The sequence below is a fragment of the Ranitomeya imitator genome, chromosome 1 (genome assembly GCF_032444005.1).
Source record: "Ranitomeya imitator isolate aRanImi1 chromosome 1, aRanImi1.pri, whole genome shotgun sequence".
Classification (NCBI taxonomy): domain Eukaryota; kingdom Metazoa; phylum Chordata; class Amphibia; order Anura; family Dendrobatidae; genus Ranitomeya; species Ranitomeya imitator.
The window spans coordinates 21,884,604-21,906,750 of NC_091282.1; the positions used below are offsets into that span (position 1 = coordinate 21,884,604).

General features: G+C 55.5%; 1 protein-coding gene across 1 annotated transcript; it reads left to right on the forward strand.

Annotated features, from left to right (window-relative positions):
* The first annotated feature begins 7,898 nt into the window (after window positions 1-7,898).
* RPP25L (ribonuclease P/MRP subunit p25 like) lies at window positions 7,899-12,842 on the forward strand. The gene is made up of 2 exons (XM_069745861.1): window positions 7,899-8,009; window positions 11,955-12,842. The coding sequence occupies exon 2, from the start codon at window positions 11,972-11,974 to the stop codon at window positions 12,527-12,529; it is 558 nt and encodes a 185-aa protein (XP_069601962.1). The 5' UTR covers window positions 7,899-8,009; window positions 11,955-11,971; the 3' UTR covers window positions 12,530-12,842.
* Window positions 12,843-22,147: the final 9,305 nt, after the last annotated feature.

A 22,147-nucleotide genomic window follows, 5' to 3' on the forward strand; every position in this document is an offset into this window, starting at 1 on the left:
CACACGGCTCCATGGTGCAGCCCCTCGGTCCTCTCCTCACACTGCTTCATGGTGCAGCCCCTCGGTCCTCTCCTCACACGGCTCCATGGTGCGGCCCCTCGGTCCTCTCCTCACACGGCTCCATAGTGCAGCCCCTCGGTCCTCTCCTCACACTGCTCCATGGTGCGGCCCCTCGGTCCTCTCCTCACACGGCTCCATAGTGCAGCCCCTCGGTCCTCTCCTCACACTGCTCCATAGTGCAGCCCCTCGGTCCTCTCCTCACACTGCTCCATGGTGCAGCTCCTCGGTCCTCTCCTCACACTGCTCCATGGTGCAGCCCCTCGGTCCTCTCCTCACACTGCTCCATGGTGCAGCCCCTCGGTCTTCTCCTCACACTGCTCCATGGTGCAGCCCCTCGGTCCTCTCCTCACACTGCTCCATGGTGCAGCCCCTCGGTTTTCTCCTCACACTGCTCCATAGTGCAGCCCCTCGGTCCTCTCCTCACACTGCTCCATGGTGCAGCTCCTCGGTCCTCTCCTCACACTGCTCCATGGTGCAGCCCCTCGGTCTTCTCCTCACACTGCTCGATGGTGCAGTTCCTCTCCTCACACTGCTCCATGGTGCAGCCCCTCGGTCCTCTCCTCACACTGCTCCATGGTGCAGCCCCTCGGTCCTCTCCTCACACTGCTCCATGGTGCAGCCCCTCGGTCTTCTCCTCACACTGCTCCATGGTGCAGCCTCTCGGTCCTCTCCTCACACGGCTCCATAGTGCAGCCCCTCGGTCCTCTCCTCACACTGCTCCATGGTGCAGCCCCTCGGTCTTCTCCTCACACTGCTCCATGGTGCAGCCCCTCGGTCCTCTCCTCACACTGCTCCATAGTGCAGCCCCTCGGTCCTCTCCTCACACGGCTCCATGGTGCAGCCCCTCGGTCCTCTCCTCACACGGCTCCATGGTGCGGCCCCTCGGTCCTCTCCTCACACTGCTCCATGGTGCAGCCCCTCGGTCCTCTCCTCACACTGCTCCATGGTGCAGCCCCTCGGTCCTCTCCTCACACTGCTCCATGGTGCAGCCTCTCGGTCCTCTCCTCACACTGCTCCATGGTGCAGCCCCTCGGTCCTCTCCTCACACTGCTCCATGGTGCAGCCCCTCGGTCTTCTCCTCACACTGCTCCATGTTGCAGTTCCTCTCCTCACACTGCTCCATGGTGCAGTTCCTCTCCTCACACTGCTCCATGGTGCAGCCCCCCGGTCCTCTCCTCACACTGCTCCATGCTGCAGCCCCTCGGTCCTCTCCTCACACTGCTCCATGGTGCAGCCCCCCCGGTCCTCTCCTCACACTGCTCCATGGTGCAGTTCCTCTCCTCACACTGCTCCATAGTGCAGCCCCCCGGTCCTCTCCTCACACTGCTCCATGATGCAGCTCCTCGGTCCTCTCCTCACACTGCTCCATGGTGCAGCCCCCTCGGTCCTCTCCTCACACTGCTCCATGGTGCAGTTCCTCTCCTCACACTGCTCCATGGTGCAGCCCCTCGGTCCTCTCCTCACACTGCTCCATGGTGCAGTTCCTCTCCTCACACTGCTCCATAGTGCAGCCCCCCGGTCCTCTCCTCACACTGCTCCATGCTGCAGCCCCCCCGGTCCTCTCCTCACACTGCTCCATGGTGCAGCCCCCTCGGTCCTCTCCTCACACTGCTCCATGGTGCAGTTCCTCTCCTCACACTGCTCCATGGTGCAGCCCCTCGGTCCTCTCCTCACACTGCTCCATGGTGCAGTTCCTCTCCTCACACTGCTCCATAGTGCAGCCCCCCGGTCCTCTCCTCACACTGCTCCATGCTGCAGCCCCTCGGTCCTCTCCTCACACAGCTCCATGGTGCAGTTCCTCGGTCCTCTCCTCACACTGCTCCATGGTGCAGCCCCTCGGTCCTCTCCTCACACCTCCATGATGCAGCTCCTCGGTCCTCTCCTCACACTGCTCCATGGTGCAGCCCCCCCGGTCCTCTCCTCACACTGCTCCATGGTGCAGCCCCCCCGGTCCTCTCCTCACACCTCCATGCTGCAGCCCCTCGGTCCTCTCCTCACACTGCTCCATGGCGCAGTTCCTCTCCTCACACTGCTCCATGGTGCAATTCCTCTCCTCACACTGCTCCATGGTGCAGCCCCTCGGTCCTCTCCTCACACTGCTCCATGGTGCAGCTCCTCGGTCCTCTCCTCACACTGCTCCATGGTGCAGCTCCTCAGTCCTCTCCTCACACGGCTCCATGGTGCAGCCCCTCGGTCCTCTCCTCACACTGCTCCATGGTGCAGTTCCTCTCCTCACACGGCTCCATGGAGCAGCCCCTCGGTCCTCTCCTCACACGGCTCCATGGTGCGGCCCCTCGGTCCTCTCCTCACACGGCTCCATAGTGCGGCCCCTCGGTCCTCTCCTCACACGGCTCCATGGTGCGGCCCCTCGGTCCTCTCCTCACATGGCTCCATAGTGCAGCCCCTCGGTCCTCTCCTCACACGGCTCCATGGTGCAGCCCCTCGGTCCTCTCCTCACACTGCTCCATGGTGCAGCCCCTCGGTCCTCTCCTCACACGGCTCCATGGTGCGGCCCCTCGGTCCTCTCCTCACACGGCTCCATAGTGCAGCCCCTCGGTCCTCTCCTCACACTGCTCCATGGTGCGGCCCCTCGGTCCTCTCCTCACACGGCTCCATAGTGCAGCCCCTCGGTCCTCTCCTCACACTGCTCCATAGTGCAGCCCCTCGGTCCTCTCCTCACACTGCTCCATGGTGCAGCTCCTCGGTCCTCTCCTCACACTGCTCCATGGTGCAGCCCCTCGGTCCTCTCCTCACACTGCTCCATGGTGCAGCCCCTCGGTCTTCTCCTCACACTGCTCCATGGTGCAGCCCCTCGGTCCTCTCCTCACACTGCTCCATGGTGCAGCCCCTCGGTTTTCTCCTCACACTGCTCCATGGTGCAGCCCCTCGGTCTTCTCCTCACACTGCTCCATGGTGCAGCCTCTCGGTCCTCTCCTCACACGGCTCCATAGTGCAGCCCCTCGGTCCTCTCCTCACACTGCTCCATGGTGCAGCCCCTCGGTCTTCTCCTCACACTGCTCCATGGTGCAGCCCCTCGGTCCTCTCCTCACACTGCTCCATGGTGCAGCCCCTCGGTCCTCTCCTCACACGGCTCCATGGTGCGGCCCCTCGGTCCTCTCCTCACACGGCTCCATAGTGCAGCCCCTCGGTCCTCTCCTCACACTGCTCCATGGTGCGGCCCCTCGGTCCTCTCCTCACACGGCTCCATAGTGCAGCCCCTCGGTCCTCTCCTCACACTGCTCCATAGTGCAGCCCCTCGGTCCTCTCCTCACACTGCTCCATGGTGCAGCTCCTCGGTCCTCTCCTCACACTGCTCCATGGTGCAGCCCCTCGGTCCTCTCCTCACACTGCTCCATGGTGCAGCCCCTCGGTCTTCTCCTCACACTGCTCCATGGTGCAGCCCCTCGGTCCTCTCCTCACACTGCTCCATGGTGCAGCCCCTCGGTTTTCTCCTCACACTGCTCCATGGTGCAGCCCCTCGGTCCTCTCCTCACACGGCTCCATAGTGCAGCCCCTCGGTCCTCTCCTCACACTGCTCCATGGTGCAGCCCCTCGGTCTTCTCCTCACACTGCTCCATGGTGCAGCCCCTCGGTCCTCTCCTCACACTGCTCCATAGTGCAGCCCCTCGGTCCTCTCCTCACACGGCTCCATGGTGCAGCCCCTCGGTCCTCTCCTCACACGGCTCCATGGTGCGGCCCCTCGGTCCTCTCCTCACACTGCTCCATGGTGCAGCCCCTCGGTCCTCTCCTCACACTGCTCCATGGTGCAGCCCCTCGGTCCTCTCCTCACACTGCTCCATAGTGCAGCCTCTCGGTCCTCTCCTCACACTGCTCCATGGTGCAGCCCCTCGGTCCTCTCCTCACACTGCTCCATGGTGCAGCCCCTCGGTCTTCTCCTCACACTGCTCCATGTTGCAGTTCCTCTCCTCACACTGCTCCATGGTGCAGTTCCTCTCCTCACACTGCTCCATGGTGCAGCCCCCCGGTCCTCTCCTCACACTGCTCCATGCTGCAGCCCCTCGGTCCTCTCCTCACACTGCTCCATGGTGCAGCCCCCCCGGTCCTCTCCTCACACTGCTCCATGGTGCAGTTCCTCTCCTCACACTGCTCCATAGTGCAGCCCCCCGGTCCTCTCCTCACACTGCTCCATGATGCAGCTCCTCGGTCCTCTCCTCACACTGCTCCATGGTGCAGCCCCCTCGGTCCTCTCCTCACACTGCTCCATGGTGCAGTTCCTCTCCTCACACTGCTCCATGGTGCAGCCCCTCGGTCCTCTCCTCACACTGCTCCATGGTGCAGTTCCTCTCCTCACACTGCTCCATAGTGCAGCCCCCCGGTCCTCTCCTCACACTGCTCCATGCTGCAGCCCCCCCGGTCCTCTCCTCACACTGCTCCATGGTGCAGCCCCCTCGGTCCTCTCCTCACACTGCTCCATGGTGCAGTTCCTCTCCTCACACTGCTCCATGGTGCAGCCCCTCGGTCCTCTCCTCACACTGCTCCATGGTGCAGTTCCTCTCCTCACACTGCTCCATAGTGCAGCCCCCCGGTCCTCTCCTCACACTGCTCCATGCTGCAGCCCCTCGGTCCTCTCCTCACACAGCTCCATGGTGCAGTTCCTCGGTCCTCTCCTCACACTGCTCCATGGTGCAGCCCCTCGGTCCTCTCCTCACACCTCCATGATGCAGCTCCTCGGTCCTCTCCTCACACTGCTCCATGGTGCAGCCCCCCCGGTCCTCTCCTCACACTGCTCCATGGTGCAGCCCCCCCGGTCCTCTCCTCACACCTCCATGCTGCAGCCCCTCGGTCCTCTCCTCACACTGCTCCATGGCGCAGTTCCTCTCCTCACACTGCTCCATGGTGCAATTCCTCTCCTCACACTGCTCCATGGTGCAGCCCCTCGGTCCTCTCCTCACACTGCTCCATGGTGCAGCTCCTCGGTCCTCTCCTCACACTGCTCCATGGTGCAGCTCCTCAGTCCTCTCCTCACACGGCTCCATGGTGCAGCCCCTCGGTCCTCTCCTCACACTGCTCCATGGTGCAGTTCCTCTCCTCACACGGCTCCATGGAGCAGCCCCTCGGTCCTCTCCTCACACGGCTCCATGGTGCGGCCCCTCGGTCCTCTCCTCACACGGCTCCATAGTGCGGCCCCTCGGTCCTCTCCTCACACGGCTCCATGGTGCGGCCCCTCGGTCCTCTCCTCACATGGCTCCATAGTGCAGCCCCTCGGTCCTCTCCTCACACGGCTCCATGGTGCAGCCCCTCGGTCCTCTCCTCACACTGCTCCATGGTGCAGCCCCTCGGTCCTCTCCTCACACGGCTCCATGGTGCGGCCCCTCGGTCCTCTCCTCACACGGCTCCATAGTGCAGCCCCTCGGTCCTCTCCTCACACTGCTCCATGGTGCGGCCCCTCGGTCCTCTCCTCACACGGCTCCATAGTGCAGCCCCTCGGTCCTCTCCTCACACTGCTCCATAGTGCAGCCCCTCGGTCCTCTCCTCACACTGCTCCATGGTGCAGCTCCTCGGTCCTCTCCTCACACTGCTCCATGGTGCAGCCCCTCGGTCCTCTCCTCACACTGCTCCATGGTGCAGCCCCTCGGTCTTCTCCTCACACTGCTCCATGGTGCAGCCCCTCGGTCCTCTCCTCACACTGCTCCATGGTGCAGCCCCTCGGTTTTCTCCTCACACTGCTCCATAGTGCAGCCCCTCGGTCCTCTCCTCACACTGCTCCATGGTGCAGCTCCTCGGTCCTCTCCTCACACTGCTCCATGGTGCAGCCCCTCGGTCTTCTCCTCACACTGCTCGATGGTGCAGTTCCTCTCCTCACACTGCTCCATGGTGCAGCCCCTCGGTCCTCTCCTCACACTGCTCCATGGTGCAGCCCCTCGGTCCTCTCCTCACACTGCTCCATGGTGCAGCCCCTCGGTCTTCTCCTCACACTGCTCCATGGTGCAGCCTCTCGGTCCTCTCCTCACACGGCTCCATAGTGCAGCCCCTCGGTCCTCTCCTCACACTGCTCCATGGTGCAGCCCCTCGGTCTTCTCCTCACACTGCTCCATGGTGCAGCCCCTCGGTCCTCTCCTCACACTGCTCCATAGTGCAGCCCCTCGGTCCTCTCCTCACACGGCTCCATGGTGCAGCCCCTCGGTCCTCTCCTCACACGGCTCCATGGTGCGGCCCCTCGGTCCTCTCCTCACACTGCTCCATGGTGCAGCCCCTCGGTCCTCTCCTCACACTGCTCCATGGTGCAGCCCCTCGGTCCTCTCCTCACACTGCTCCATGGTGCAGCCTCTCGGTCCTCTCCTCACACTGCTCCATGGTGCAGCCCCTCGGTCCTCTCCTCACACTGCTCCATGGTGCAGCCCCTCGGTCTTCTCCTCACACTGCTCCATGTTGCAGTTCCTCTCCTCACACTGCTCCATGGTGCAGTTCCTCTCCTCACACTGCTCCATGGTGCAGCCCCCCGGTCCTCTCCTCACACTGCTCCATGCTGCAGCCCCTCGGTCCTCTCCTCACACTGCTCCATGGTGCAGCCCCCCCGGTCCTCTCCTCACACTGCTCCATGGTGCAGTTCCTCTCCTCACACTGCTCCATAGTGCAGCCCCCCGGTCCTCTCCTCACACTGCTCCATGATGCAGCTCCTCGGTCCTCTCCTCACACTGCTCCATGGTGCAGCCCCCTCGGTCCTCTCCTCACACTGCTCCATGGTGCAGTTCCTCTCCTCACACTGCTCCATGGTGCAGCCCCTCGGTCCTCTCCTCACACTGCTCCATGGTGCAGTTCCTCTCCTCACACTGCTCCATAGTGCAGCCCCCCGGTCCTCTCCTCACACTGCTCCATGCTGCAGCCCCCCCGGTCCTCTCCTCACACTGCTCCATGGTGCAGCCCCCTCGGTCCTCTCCTCACACTGCTCCATGGTGCAGTTCCTCTCCTCACACTGCTCCATGGTGCAGCCCCTCGGTCCTCTCCTCACACTGCTCCATGGTGCAGTTCCTCTCCTCACACTGCTCCATAGTGCAGCCCCCCGGTCCTCTCCTCACACTGCTCCATGCTGCAGCCCCTCGGTCCTCTCCTCACACTGCTCCATGGTGCAGCCCCTCGGTCCTCTCCTCACACTGCTCCATGCTGCAGCCCCCCCGGTCCTCTCCTCACACTGCTCCATGGTGCAGCCCCCTCGGTCCTCTCCTCACACTGCTCCATGGTGCAGTTCCTCTCCTCACACTGCTCCATGGTGCAGCCCCTCGGTCCTCTCCTCACACTGCTCCATGGTGCAGTTCCTCTCCTCACACTGCTCCATAGTGCAGCCCCCCGGTCCTCTCCTCACACAGCTCCATGGTGCAGTTCCTCGGTCCTCTCCTCACACTGCTCCATGGTGCAGCCCCTCGGTCCTCTCCTCACACCTCCATGATGCAGCTCCTCAGTCCTCTCCTCACACGGCTCCATGCTGCAGCCCCTCGGTCCTTTCCTCACACTGCTCCATGGTGCAGCCCCTCGGTCCTCTCCTCACACTGCTCCATGGTGCAGCCCCTCGGTCCTCTCCTCACACCTCCATGATGCAGCTCCTCGGTCCTCTCCTCACACTGCTCCATGGTGCAGCCCCCCCGGTCCTCTCCTCACACTGCTCCATGGTGCAGCTCCTCAGTCCTCTCCTCACACGGCTCCATGCTGCAGCCCCTCGGTCCTTTCCTCACACTGCTCCATGGTGCAGCCCCTCGGTCCTCTCCTCACACCTCCATGCTGCAGCCCCTCATTTCCCGCGTCTCTTTCCACCAGCAGCCTCTCGCTATCGGATCTTCATTGGACTGGAGGAGGCCCCGCCCCTTCCGGTGACATCAGGATTTCAAGGAATCGCTCCTCCCCCTCAAGAAACCATCTCCACTCTAGACGCTGCCAGTATTTGTCGTCACAGCAATATGGCGGCGCAGTGAGGCTCCGGTGTGTCGGGATCTGAGGTGAGTCACGTGTTCCTCGTGTGTGTGACTGCTGGGGGGTGTAGTCCTCCAGCAGCTGTGGATGTGGTGGTAGCACGGGTCTGATGTCCGGGGTCTCCCTGTCGCCCCGATAATGTCGCATCCTGTGATTTGTCGCTCTTCCCGTTTCCCGGGCTCCTCCTTACCCGCACAGATGTCACCGGGTCTTTATCTCCGGGGCCTCCGCGGATCTTCGGCGTCTGGAAGGGAATTCTAGGGATTAACAGATGTCTTATTGCTGCAGCCGATCCCGGTGATTGGCTGCAGCGGTCACATTAAGCGGTCCTTTTGGTGTTGTGATTTCTGCCTCTCGCTGTCCTGGAACAATTTGCATAAAATTATCAACTGTCAAAACTGCAGCGTCCACGTGGTCACGTCTGCTCGTGTGGGGGTGTGGGGGCAACATTGGGGGGCTGCATTATCTGTTTGTGGACACATTACGGCGTTGATTAGGTGAGATGTGGGGGGTGATGTTGGTGCTGTGCTGCAGTTACGGTGTCGTCGGGTGTGGGAGGCGATGTTGGTGCTGTGCTATCCTTCAGTCAGGGTGATGTTGGTGCTGTGCTGCAGTCAGGGTCTCGTTGGGTGTGTGGGGGGGGGGTGATGTTGGTGCTGTGCTGCAGTCAGGGTGACGTCGGGTGTGGGAGGGTGATGTTGGTGCTGTGCTGCAGTCAGGGTCTCGTTGGGTGTGTGTGGGGGGGGGTGATGTTGGTGCTGTGCTGCAGTCAGGGTGACGTCGGGTGTGGGAGGGTGATGTTGGTGCTGTGCTGCAGTCAGGGTCTCGTTGGGGGGGGGGGGGGTGATGTTGGTGCTGTGCTGCAGTCAGGGTCTCGTCGGGTGTGGGAGGGTGATGTTGGGCTGTGCTGCAGTCAGGGTCTTGTCGGGTGTGGGGGGAGGTGATGTTGGTGCTGTGCTGCAGACAGGGTCTTGTCGGGTGTGGGGGGAGGTGATGTTGGTGCTGTGCTGCAGTCAGGGTCTCGTCGGGTGTGGGAGGGTGATGTTGGTGCTGTGCTGCAGACAGGATCTTGTCGGGTGTGGGGGGAGGTGATGTTGGTGCTGTGCTGCAGTCAGGGTCTTGTCGGGTGTGGGGGGAGGTGATGTTGGTGCTGTGCTGCAGTCAGGGTCTTGTCGGGTGTGGGGGGAGGTGATGTTGGTGCTGTGCTGCAGTCAGGGTCTTGTCGGGTGTGGGGGGAGGTGATGTTGGTGCTGTGCTGCAGTCAGGGTCTCGTCGGGTGTGGGGGGAGGTGATGTTGGTGCTGTGCTGCAGTCAGGGTCTCGTCGGGTGTGGGGGTGATGTTGGTGCTGTGCTGCACTCAGGGTCTTGTCGGGTGTGTGGGGGGGGTGATGTTGGTGCTGTGCTGCAGTCAGGGTCTCGTCGGGTGTGGGAGGGTGATGTTGGTGCTGTGCTGCAGTCAGGGTCTTGTCGGGTGTGTGTGGGGGGGTGATGTTGGTGCTGTGCTGCAGTCAGGGTCTTGTCGGGTGTGGGGGGAGGTGATGTTGGTGCTGTGCTGCAGTCAGGGTCTTGTCGGGTGTGGGGGGAGGTGATGTTGGTGCTGTGCTGCAGTCAGGGTCTTGTCGGGTGTGGGGGGAGGTGATGTTGGTGCTGTGCTGCAGTCAGGGTCTTGTCGGGTGTGTGGGGGGGGTGATGTTGGTGCTGTGCTGCAGTCAGGGTCTCGTCGGGTGTGGGAGGGTGATGTTGGTGCTGTGCTGCAGTCAGGGTCTTGTCGGGTGTGGGGGGAGGTGATGTTGGTGCTGTGCTGCAGTCAGGGTCTCGTCGGGTGTGGGAGGGTGATGTTGGTGCTGTGCTGCAGTCAGGGTCTCGTCGGGTGTGGGAGGTGATGTATGTGCTGTGCTGCAGTGAGGCTACGTTCACATTAGCGTTGTGCGCTGCTGCGTCAGCGACACAACGCACGCAAAAACGCTGCGTTTTGCGACGCATGCGTAACATAGTAACATAGTAACATAGTTAGTAAGGCCGAAAAAAGACATTTGTCCATCCAGTTCAGCCTATATTCCATCATAATAAATCCCCAGATCTACGTCCTTCTACAGAACCTAATAATTGTATGATACAATATTGTTCTGCTCCAGGAAGACATCCAGGCCTCTCTTGAACCCCTCGACTGAGTTCGCCATCACCACCTCCTCAGGCAAGCAATTCCAGATTCTCACTGCCCTAACAGTAAAGAATCCTCTTCTATGTTGGTGGAAAAACCTTCTCTCCTCCAGACGCAAAGAATGCCCCCTTGTGCCCGTCACCTTCCTTGGTATAAACAGATCCTCAGCGAGATATTTGTATTGTCCCCTTATATACTTATACATGGTTATTAGATCGCCCCTCAGTCGTCTTTTTTCTAGACTAAATAATCCTAATTTCGCTAATCTATCTGGGTATTGTAGTTCTCCCATCCCCTTTATTAATTTTGTTGCCCTCCTTTGTACTCTCTCTAGTTCCATTATATCCTTCCTGAGCACCGGTGCCCAAAACTGGACACAGTACTCCATGTGCGGTCTAACTAGGGATTTGTACAGAGGCAGTATAATGCTCTCATCATGTGTATCCAGACCTCTTTTAATGCACCCCATGATCCTGTTTGCCTTGGCAGCTGCTGCCTGGCACTGGCTGCTCCAGGTAAGTTTATCATTAACTAGGATCCCCAAGTCCTTCTCCCTGTCAGATTTACCCAGTGGTTTCCCATTCAGTGTGTAATGGTGATATTGATTCCCTCTTCCCATGTGTATAACCTTACATTTATCATTGTTAAACCTCATCTGCCACCTTTCAGCCCAAGTTTCCAACTTATCCAGATCCATCTGTAGCAGAATACTATCTTCTCTTGTATTAACTGCTTTACATAGTTTTGTATCATCTGCAAATATCGATATTTTACTGTGTAAACCTTTTACCAGATCATTAATGAATATGTTGAAGAGAACAGGTCCCAATACTGACCCCTGCGGTACCCCACTGGTCACAGCGACCCAGTTAGAGACTATACCATTTATAACCACCCTCTGCTTTCTATCACTAAGCCAGTTACTAACCCATTTACACACATTTTCCCCCAGACCAAGCATTCTCATTTTGTGTACCAACCTCTTGTGCGGCACGGTATCAAACGCTTTGGAAAAATCGAGATATACCACGTCCAATGACTCACCGTGGTCCAGCCTATAGCTTACCTCTTCATAAAAACTGATTAGATTGGTTTGACAGGAGCGATTTCTCATAAACCCATGCTGATATGGAGTTAAACAGTTATTCTCATTGAGATAATCCAGAATAACATCCCTCAGAAACCCTTCAAATATTTTACCAACAATAGAGGTTAGACTTACTGGCCTATAATTTCCAGGTTCACTTTTAGAGCCCTTTTTGAATATTGGCACCACATTTGCTATGCGCCAGTCCTGCGGAACAGACCCTGTCGCTATAGAGTCACTAAAAATAAGAAATAATGGTTTATCTATTACATTACTTAGTTCTCTTAGTACTCGTGGGTGTATGCCATCCGGATCCGGAGATTTATTGCCGAAGCGTAGTTTTTTGCCGAAATTTGGACGCAAGAAAAATGCAACTTGTTGCGTTTTCTTGGTCTGACGCTTGCGGCAAAAAAGACGCATGCGTCGCACAATGCAACAAACAAAAACACATGCGTCCCCCATGTTAAATATAGGGGCGCATGGCACGTGCGTCGCGCGACGCAAACTAGCATAACGCTAGTGTGAACGTAGCCTTACAGTGTCGTCGGGTGTGGGGGGTGATGTTGGTGACGTGCTCTGCTGCAGTCAGGGTGATGTTGGTGCTGTGCTCTGCTGCAGTCAGGGTGACACTCTGGTGTTCGGGGGTCCTGGGCTCGGAGATATGCGGTTGCTTTGGGATCTGTTTCGTCACCTCTTAATTTCTCATTGATCTCTTACATTTAGTGCTTGGAGCTCCAATCATGGAGAACTACAAGAAGGTGCGGGTGGAGGAGAAGCCCCTGGAGGTTCCGTTCGCTGCGCTCCCCCCAGACATCATTGAGATGAAGGTGAAAGATGGAAGCAAAATCCGGAACCTGATGGGATTTGCGATCGGTCGGATGGAGAGCGAGGACGTGCGGCAGATTCTGTTCAGCGGAAGTGGGAAAGCCCTGAGCAAGACCATCACCTGCGTGGAGATCATGAAACGGAGGGTGAAGGATGTTCACCAGATCACCAGGATCCTTTACAGACAGACAGAAGAGATCTGGGAGCCCATTGTTCCTGAGGTGGGCTTAGATCCCCTCACAGTGAAGAGGAACAGCCCCTCCATCTATGTCCTCCTCAGTAAAGACCCCCTAGATACCACTGAGTCTGGATACCAAGCTCCGGGCGACTACGACTCCATGTGGATCCAGGAACTGAAAGTGGAGTCTAAGGGGCCAAAGAGGAGAAAGCCGGGGGCGGGTAGAGGAGTCGCCATCGGGAGAAAACAACCCAGACCTCCCGGAGGAAGAGGAGAGACCCCCAAGAAGCTGTGAGAGGAGTAACATTGTTCCTCTATAGGATCTGCTCCTTGGGAGAGAGATTCCTGTGGGTGGTCAGGACCTCCCTGTGCACAGCCGGCGCCCAGGGCCTTCACCAGACTTGCAGAGATATGTAGGGGTCTCACCGATGGGCTCAGAGATCAGGACGACCCCACAATTGTGTGTTGGTTTAATGGCATCTCTGGCAGATTAGACTCGTTATTTATGGCTGAACTTCTGGACCGTTTTCTTTTGTTATGGTTGTTTTTTTGGGGGGGATCAGACCGGAAACAATCAGGTCTCGACTTAATAAATATGTATTTTATTACGGGTCTGTCACTGGTCTGCTGTCCACCGTGTCTGCCATCGTCGATAGCTGCCGCTGTCACTGGTCCACAGAGTCTGCCGTTGCAACTGGACTGCCGTCCTCCTGCTATCAGTGGTCTTCTGCAATACGCTGGGTGTGCTACCGTCCATCACTGGTCCGCCGTCGGGTCTGCCACTGTCACTGGTCCTATCAGATGCCACTGACTTCATTAGAAGAAAATGGGAACAAGGGAATGTTCTTGGTGCAGGGTGCCCTAATACTAGTAGAGTAAATAATGTAGTGAAGATGGTATTCCTGCAAACAAGAAACGGACCCGGGGTATAGCTGATGGACAGTCGGAAAAAATTACCATAAAGTCCGTAGACAATGTGTGGTGAAAAAAGTAATAGTTTATTACATTAAATCAGGTGACAACAACTTGAAAACAAATCAATGTACATGAGGATTAAAAAATGTGAAAAAACAGGGCCGCACCCAGACGTACAACAGACCACAGTCAGGAGTGAGCAAAAAGATAATGTACGAAATGACTGGTGAATCGGAAGCTACGGAGACGTATACGCTGAAAAATACTGAGAATACAATAAATGTCACACCTATATGATGTGTAAGGGGTTAATAGGTAGTATCAGTAGTTATACAGTGCTAATGCAGAACAGTATGAGAGACTATAGAACCAGAGTATGGGTAAGTGTAGTCAATATTTTAATATGGAGGGGTGATGTATGGTGCAGGAGTAGAACCTCCACATTGTATAACAAAGGAATAGCTCCTCTTAATGATACATAGCATAGTTAATAGGGAAGGTACTTACAACTGTAAATGTAGTGCTCCCTCTCCTGGATGGCGCCCACCCCGACGCACGTTTCAGCAATCTGCAGAAGGCAGATTTCCGGAACACGCATTGGGCTGTACAAGTCATGGACTCGCAAGCTGAGCCCAGTTCTTGTACAGCGGGTGGCAGCTGTGTACTGCAGCCATCATCTGCCTCTTGGAGCACCGATTGCGCCATCTCCTGTCATTGCTGTTTGCGCCTGTCCATCTCTAACATCGGTATTTCTATCGCTACCTCCCAGGGGCAAGTCTTGGGCAGCTATTGCAACCCCTCAGGTGTGCCCATGTCGTTGCCGTCTTGGTGCCTTTGTGAAATCCGGCCACTGACGTACTGAGGTTACAAAGTTTTAAAAACTACAAAAATTCTAATTACCGGTACTCATTGCTTCTCTAGTTAAAAATAAGTAAAAAAAGAAAACGGGTAAATGCTGCAAAGAAAAAAAGATCGAAATTAAAAATTTGCGATTTTTTTTTCCTTTTGCTGCACCTGCAAGAGGAAAAAATCATCAAAAAAACGAATCAGGAGCATAAAATATGACCTCTATTAAATGTGATAAAATAAATAGTATAAATATAGGAGAGGAGTCATCCGGGACAGGACAGGAGACACAGGACAGGAGACACAGGACATGAGCCTTTGCTCTTATTAGCTATATTGTCAGTGCTTTTATCACTCACCAGCTCTCTTTTTATGCCAAGTCTTACTCTTGTTCAACAAACTAACCGTAATGGCAGAGCAAGGAAAGGGCTGAAAATGAGAACTTACATTGTCAAGATGTGTGTGACCTGCGGTCCTGTGTGCCCCAACGCATGTTTTGCCAGGACGCATCCTGTCGAAGCTTGGGCGAAACATGCGTTGGAGCACGTGCCCCCAGATAACATTTGCTCATATGGAAAGATTTAAAAAAAAAAAACAATGGCTCCTGGAGACAAAAGGGAAGGAAAAAACTAAAACCGATAAGTGAAACTTGTCAGCGACGGGCCGGTGCACCCTGAGCTTCTGACTTGCTAGTGCAGATTTTTGGTTGCCTGTTGGCCCCGGTGCTGTTTGGTGCTGGGTCGCTCAGGCTCTTCTCCGTGCAGCCGTCAGGTCACGTGACGGCGTCTTCCCCTTTTGATGTCACATTCTGTTTGAGCCGCCTCATTAGCGCTGATTTTACGTCCCGGACGGTTCCCATTAATTGCGTTTCCGGTATTGTCTGATTTCTCCTGAGCGCCAATTACTGCCGGTCGCCTCATCATTACACATAAAATCAAAGCTGACGGAGGCTGAGCGCGCGCTCTGCGCACAGCAACTGATCTGCAGGATAATTATCTGTGAGCGCCGCCATCGCTGCTGCAGGGCTCGTTACAGCGACAGCTCTGTGGGGATGAATAGTCTGCATTTAAAGGAACATTGCAGATGGAGATCATACGGTGCGATGTCTATGGAAGGCAATAACGGGGTGCCATGTGACCTCCAGATACTGGAGACAGAATGTTCTGGATTATCAGACACTGAGGAGACAGCATCTTTTTCTGATCCAGGTTTATGAAAATCCAAATTATCGATTTCTATAAAGATGGCGGATTACTAGACATTCTAGATGATCAATTTAGATGCACGGAAAGGACTCAAGAAGGCCCCCGTTGTTAGGGTATGTGCACACGTTCAGGTTTTTCAGGACAAAAACGCATTAAAAAGCATACATATGCATCCTATCATTTAGGCCGGTGTCACACTAGCGAGTTTTACGGACGTAAGAGCGCAGAAACTACGTCCGTAAAACTCGCCAAACAAACGGCACAATTATTCTCTATGCCCCTGCTCCTATCTGCCGTATTTTCCTGATCAGTATTATACGGCTTTCTACGGCCGTAGAAAATCACAGCATGCTGCGTTTGTCACCGTATTGCGCAAATAAAACGTCAATGAAAGTCTATGGAAGCCCCAAAAATACGGATTACACACGGACCAGCAGTGTGACTTGCGAGAAATACGCAGCGGTGTTAGAGAGAAAAGCCGACAATTCAGTGCGGTGTACAGTAAAATCACACTGACAGCTTACAATAGAATAGGTAGAATAAATGTGTACACATAGAATAGGTATATATATATATGTCAGTGAGACACATATGTATATATATTATTATTTCATACAGCGCGATGTAGCAGAAAGCCGGTAATTCAATTACCGGCTTTTGCTTTCTCCTTCCTAAAACCCGACATGATATGAGACCTGGTTTACATACAGTAAACCATCTCATATCACCATTTTTTTTGCATATTCCACACTACTAATGTTAGTAGTGTGTCTATGCAAAATTTGGCCGTTCTAGCTAGTAAATTAAAGGGTTAAATGGCGGAAAAAATGGCGTGGGCTCCCGCACAATTTTCTCCGCCAGAGTAGTAAAGCCAGTGACTGAGGGCAGATATTAATAGCCTGGAGAGGGTCCACGGTTATTGCCCCCCCCCCCCCCCCCCCTGGCTAAAAACACCTGCCCCCAGCCACCCCAGAACAGGCACATCTGGAAGATGCGCCTATTCTGGGACTTGGCCACTCTCTTCCCATTCCCGTGTAGCGGTGGGATATGGGGTAATGAAGGGTTAATGCAACCTTGCTATTGTAAGGTGACATTAAGCCTAATTAATAATGGAGAGGCGTCAATTATGACACCTATCCATTATTAATCCAATACTAGTAAAGGGTTAAAAAAAACACACATTATTAAAAATTAATTTAATGAAAAAATCACAAAGGTTGTTGTATTAATTTATTCTACTCTCAATCCACTCACTGAAGACCCTCGATCTGTAAATAAAAAAAAAATAATAAACCAACAATATACATACCTTCCGAGGATCTGTCACGTCCAACAATGTAAATCCATCTGAAGGGGTTAAAATATTTTGCAGCCACAAGCTTTGCTAATGCAACGTTGCTCATGTCTGGAAAACCGCTGGGAATGTAGGTAAAGTAGGTCAATGACCTATATTTACCTTCATTTGCGGTGAGGCGCCCTCTGCTGGTTGTTCCTAGATCGTGGGAACTTTCCTAGAAAGCTCCCTGGCTCGAGATCATAAGAGGCGCCCTCTGCTGGTTGTCCTCATATGAACTCGAGCCTGGGAGCTTTCTAGGAAAGTTCCCACGATCTAGGAACAGCCAGCAGAGGGCGCCTCACCGCAAATGAAGGTAAATATAGGTCAATGACCTACTTTACCTACATTCTCCGGGGTTTTGCAGACATGAGCAACGTTGCATTAGCAAAGCTCGTGGCTGCAAAATATTTTAACCCCTTCAGATGGATTTACATCGTTGGACGTGACAGATCCTCGGAAGGTATGTATATTGTTGGTTTATTATTTTTTTTTTATTTACAGATCGAGGGTCTTCAGTGAGTGGATTGAGAGTAGAATAAATTAATACAACAACCTTTGTGATTTTTTCATTAAATTAATTTTTAATAGTGTGTGTGTTTTTTTTAACCCTTTCATTCAATTGGATTAATAATGGATAGGTGTCATAATTGACGCCTCTCCATTATTAATTAGGCTTAATGTCACCTTACAATAGCAAGGTGGCATTAACCCTTCATTACCCCATATCCCACCGCTACACGGGAATGGGAAGAGAGTGGCCAAGTGCCAGAATAAGCGCATCTTCCAGATGTGCCTTTTCTGGGGTGGCTGGGGGCAGGTGTTTTTAGCCAGGGGGGGCCAATAACCGTGGACCCTCTCCAGGCTATTAATATCTGCCCTCAGTCACTGGCTTTACTACTCTGGCGGAGAAAATTGTGCAGGAGCCCACGCCAATTTTTTCCGCCATTTAACCCTTTAATTTACTAGCTAGAACGGCCAAATTTTGCATAGACACACTACTAACATTAGTAGTGTGGAATATGCAAAAAAAATGGTGATATAAGATGGTTTACTGTATGTAATCAGGTCTCATATCATGTCGGGTTTAGGAAGGAGAAAGCAAAAGCCGGTAATTGAATTACCGGCTTTCTGCTATATCGCGCTGGATGAAATATTAATATATATACATATATGTGTCTACTGACATATATATGTATATACAGTATATATGTTTTTTTTTTTTTTTTTAACACATGGCTCCCTTGTATAGCCGTATGTCGGTTTTGCAAGCCTGCGATAAAAACACGCAGTACGGATTACATACGGAGGATGCCATGCGCAAAATACACTGACACACCCTGCCTACGGAGGAGCTACGGACCACTATTTTGGGGACTTTTCAGCGTATTACGGCCGTAAAAAACGGACCGTATTTTCATACGCTGAATGTGAAGGCGGCCTTAGAATGCATTCTGCAATTTTTGTGCACATGATGCGTTTTTTTTTCCGCGAATAAAAAACGCATCGCGGTAAAAAAAAAAAGCATGTTTATTAATTTTGCAGATTTTTCGCGTTTTTCCCGCTATTTTAATGCATTGGGAAAAATCGCGCAAAAAACACATAAAAAAACGCATGCGGATTTCTGGCAGAAATGTCCGGTTTTTGTCAGGAAATTTCTGCAAGAAATCCTGACTTGTGCACATACCCTTATTGTGCTGTGGGGCCCTCACTCTATGGCCTGTCTCCAGGTGAAAAGTCCAAAGCACGTCACCATGTTTGTGATCATACCCTCCCATAGTCCTAAAGCCAGCTAATAAGAGAAGGCTCCTCCCCCTTGTAGATGGATGTCGGGCTCCTCCCCTTGTAGATGGATGTCGGGCTCCTCCCCTTGTAGATGGGTGTCTGGATCCTCCCCCTTGTAGATGGGTGTCGGGCTCCTCCCCCTTGTAGATGGGTGTCGGGATCCTCCCCCTTGTAGATGGGTGTCAGGCTCCTCCCCTTGTAGATGGGTGTCTGGATCCTAGCCCTTGTAGATGGATGTCGGGCTCCTCCCCTTGTAGATGGATGTCGGGCTCCTCCCCTTGTAGATGGGTGTCAGGCTCCTCCCCTTGTAGATGGGTGTCTGGATCCTAGCCCTTGTAGATGGATGTCGGGCTCTTCCCCCTTGTAGATGGTTGTCGGGCTCCTCCCCCTTGTAGATGGATGTCGGGCTCTTCCCCCTTGTAGATGGTTGTCGGGCTCCTCCCCGTTGTAGATGGTTGTTGGGCTCCTCCCCGTTGTAGATGGGTGTCGGGCTCCTCCCCTTGTAGATGGGTGTCGGGCTCTTCCCCCTTGTAGATGGGTGTCGGGCTCCTCCCCTTGTAGATGGGTGTCGGGCTCTTCCCCCTTGTAGATGGGTGTCGGGCTCCTCCCCTTGTAGATGGGTGTCGGGCTCTTCCCCCTTGTAGATGGGTGTCGGGCTCCTCCCCTTGTAGATGGGTGTCGGGATCTTCCCCCTTGTAGATGGGTGTCGGGATCCTCCCCCTTGTAGATGGGTGTCGGGATCCTCCCCCTTGTAGATGGGTGTCGGGCTCCTACCCCTTGTAGATGGGTGTCGGGATCCTCCCCCTTGTAGATGGGTGTCGGGATCCTCCCCCTTGTAGATGGGTGTCGGGATCCTCCCCCTTGTAGATGGGTGTCGGGCTCTTCCCCCTTGAAGATGGGTGTCGGGCTCTTCCCCCTTGTAGATGGGTGTCGGGCTCCTCCCCTTGTAGATGGGTATCGGGCTCCTCCCCTTGTAGATGGGTGTCGGGATCCTCCCCCTTGTAGATGGGTGTCGGGATCCTCCCCTTGTAGATGGGTGTCGGGCTCTTCCCCCTTGTAGATGGGTGTCAGGATCCTCCCCCTTGTAGATGGGTGTCGGGATCCTCCCCCTTGTAGATGGGTGTCGGGCTCCTCCCCTTGTAGATGGGTGTCGGGATCCTCCCCCTTGTAGATGGGTGTCGGGATCCTCCCCCTTGTAGATGGGTGTCGGGCTCCTCCCCTTGTAGATGGGTGTCGGGCTCTTCCCCCTTGTAGATGGGTGTCGGGCTCTTCCCCCTTGTAGATGGGTGTCGGGCTCCTCCCCCTTGTAGATGGGTGTCGGGCTCCTCCCCTTGTAGATGGGTGTCGGGCTCTTCCCCCTTGTAGATGGGTGTCGGGCTCTTCCCCCTTGTAGATGGATGTCGTGCTTCTCCCCTTGTAGATGGGTGTCGGGCTCCTCCCCTTGTAGATGGGTGTCGGGATCCTCCCCCTTGTAGATGGGTGTCGGGCTCCTCCCCTTGTAGATGGGTGTCGGGCTCCTCCCCTTGTAGATGGGTGTCGGGCTCTTCCCCCTTGTAGATGGGTGTCGGGATCCTCCTCCTTGTAGATGGGTGTCGGGATCCTCCCCCTTGTAGATGGGTGTCGGGCTCCTCCCCTTGTAGATGGGTGTCGGGATCCTCCCCCTTGTAGATGGGTGTCGGGATCCTCCCCCTTGTAGATGGGTGTCGGGCTCTTCCCCCTTGTAGATGGGTGTCTGGCTCCTCCCCTTGTAGATGGGTGTCGGGCTCTTCCCCATTGTAGATGGGTGTCGGGATCCTCCTCCTTGTAGATGGGTGTCGGGATCCTTCCCCCTTGTAGATGGGTGTCGGGCTCCTCCCCTTGTAGATGGGTGTCGGGATCCTCCCCCTTGTAGATGGGTGTCGGGCTCCTCCCCTTGTTGATGGGTGTCGGGATCCTCCCCCTTGTAGATGGGTGTCGGGATCCTCCCCCTTGTAGATGGGTGTCGGGATCCTCCCCCTTGTAGATGGGTGTCGGGATCCTCCCCCTTGTAAATGGGTGTCGGGCTCCTCCCCCTTGTAGATGGGTGTCTGGATCCTCCCCCTTGTAGATGGGCGTCGGGCTCCTCCCCCTTGTAGATGGGCGTCGGGCTCCTCCCCCTTGTAGATGGGTGTCGGGATCCTCGCACTTGTAGATGGGTGTCGGGATCCTCCCCCTTGTAGATGGGTGTCGGGATCCTCCCCCTTGTAGATGGGTGTCTGGATCCTCCCCCTTGTAGATGGGTGTCGGGCTCCTCCCCCTTGTACATGGGTGTCGGGATCCTCGCACTTGTAGATGGGTGTCGGGATCCTCCCCCTTGTAGATGGGTGTCTGGATCCTCCCCCTTGTAGATGGGTGTCGGGATCCTCCCCCTTGTAGATGGGTGTCGGGCTCCTCCCCCTTGTAGATGGGTGTCGGGCTCCTCCCCCTTGTAGATGGGTGTCGGGATCCTCGCACTTGTAGATGGGTGTCGGGCTCTTCCCCCTTGTAGATGGGTGTCGGGCTCCTCCCCCTTGTAGATGGGTGTCGGGATCCTCGCACTTGTAGATGGGTGTCGGGATCCTCCCCCTTGTAGATGGGTGTCTGGATCCTCCCCCTTGTAGATGGGTGTCGGGATCCTCGCACTTGTAGATGGGTGTCGGGCTCTTCCCCCTTGTAGATGGGTGTCGGGATCCTCGCACTTGTAGATGGGTGTCGGGATCCTCCCCCTTGTAGATGGGTGTCTGGATCCTCCCCCTTGTAGATGGGTGTCGGGATCCTCGCACTTGTAGATGGGTGTCGGGATCCTCCCCCTTGTAGATGGGTGTCTGGATCCTCCCCCTTGTAGATGGGTGTCTGGATCCTCCCCCTTGTAGATGGGTGTCTGGATCCTCCCCTTTGTAGATGGGTGTCTGGATCCTCCCCTTTGTAGATGGGTGTCGGGATCCTCCCCTTTGTAGATGGGTGTCGGGATCCTCCCCTCTGTAGATGGGTGTCGGGATCCTCCCCTTTGTAGATGGATGTCGGGCTCTTCCCCCTTGTAAATGGGTGTCGGGATCCTCCCTCTTGTAGATGGGTGTCGGGCTCCTCCCCCTTGTAGATGGGTGTCGGGATCCTCCCCCTTGTAGATGGGCGTCTGGATCCTCCCCCTTGTAGATGGGTGTCAGGCTCCTGTGGCCGACATGGAAGACAGAATACACCGAGAAAAATCACATGTAAGTTTGTTATCGCCTCTGTCCTCCAGACTCCTTTATTCTCCTCTATCCTCTTCAGAATCTTCTGTTCTCCAGAGCTGCTTTCCTCCAGGCCCCTCTCTCCACCCTCCAGACCACTCTGCACCCCTCTGTCTGCCCTCTCCACCTCTCCAGATCCCTCTGCCTCCCCTACGGGCCCCCCTCTGTCCCCTCTCTGGACCCTTCTGTCCCTCCTCTGCCCCCCCCCCATCTCCCATCCGTGTCCCCCTCTGGACCCCTCTGTCTGCCCTCTGTGCCCCCTTTGTTTCCCCTCCATACCCCCTCTTTGGACCCCTCTGTTTCCCCTACTTACCCCACATTTCCCCTCTGTTTCCCCTTCGTGTCCCCTCTCTAGACCCCTCTGTTTCCCCTCTGTCTCTTATCTGTGCCCTCTCTGGACCCCTCTGTCCCTCCTCCGTGCCCCCCTCTGTCTCCCCTTCGTGCCCACCTCTGTCTCCCCTTCGTGCCCCCCTCTGTCTCCAATCTGTGCTCCCTCTGTCTCCCCTCCGTGCCCCCCCCCTCTCTCCCCTTCGTGCCTCCCTCTGTATCCGATCTGTGCTCCCTCTGTGCCCCCCCGTCTCCCCCTCCGTGCCCCCCTGTCT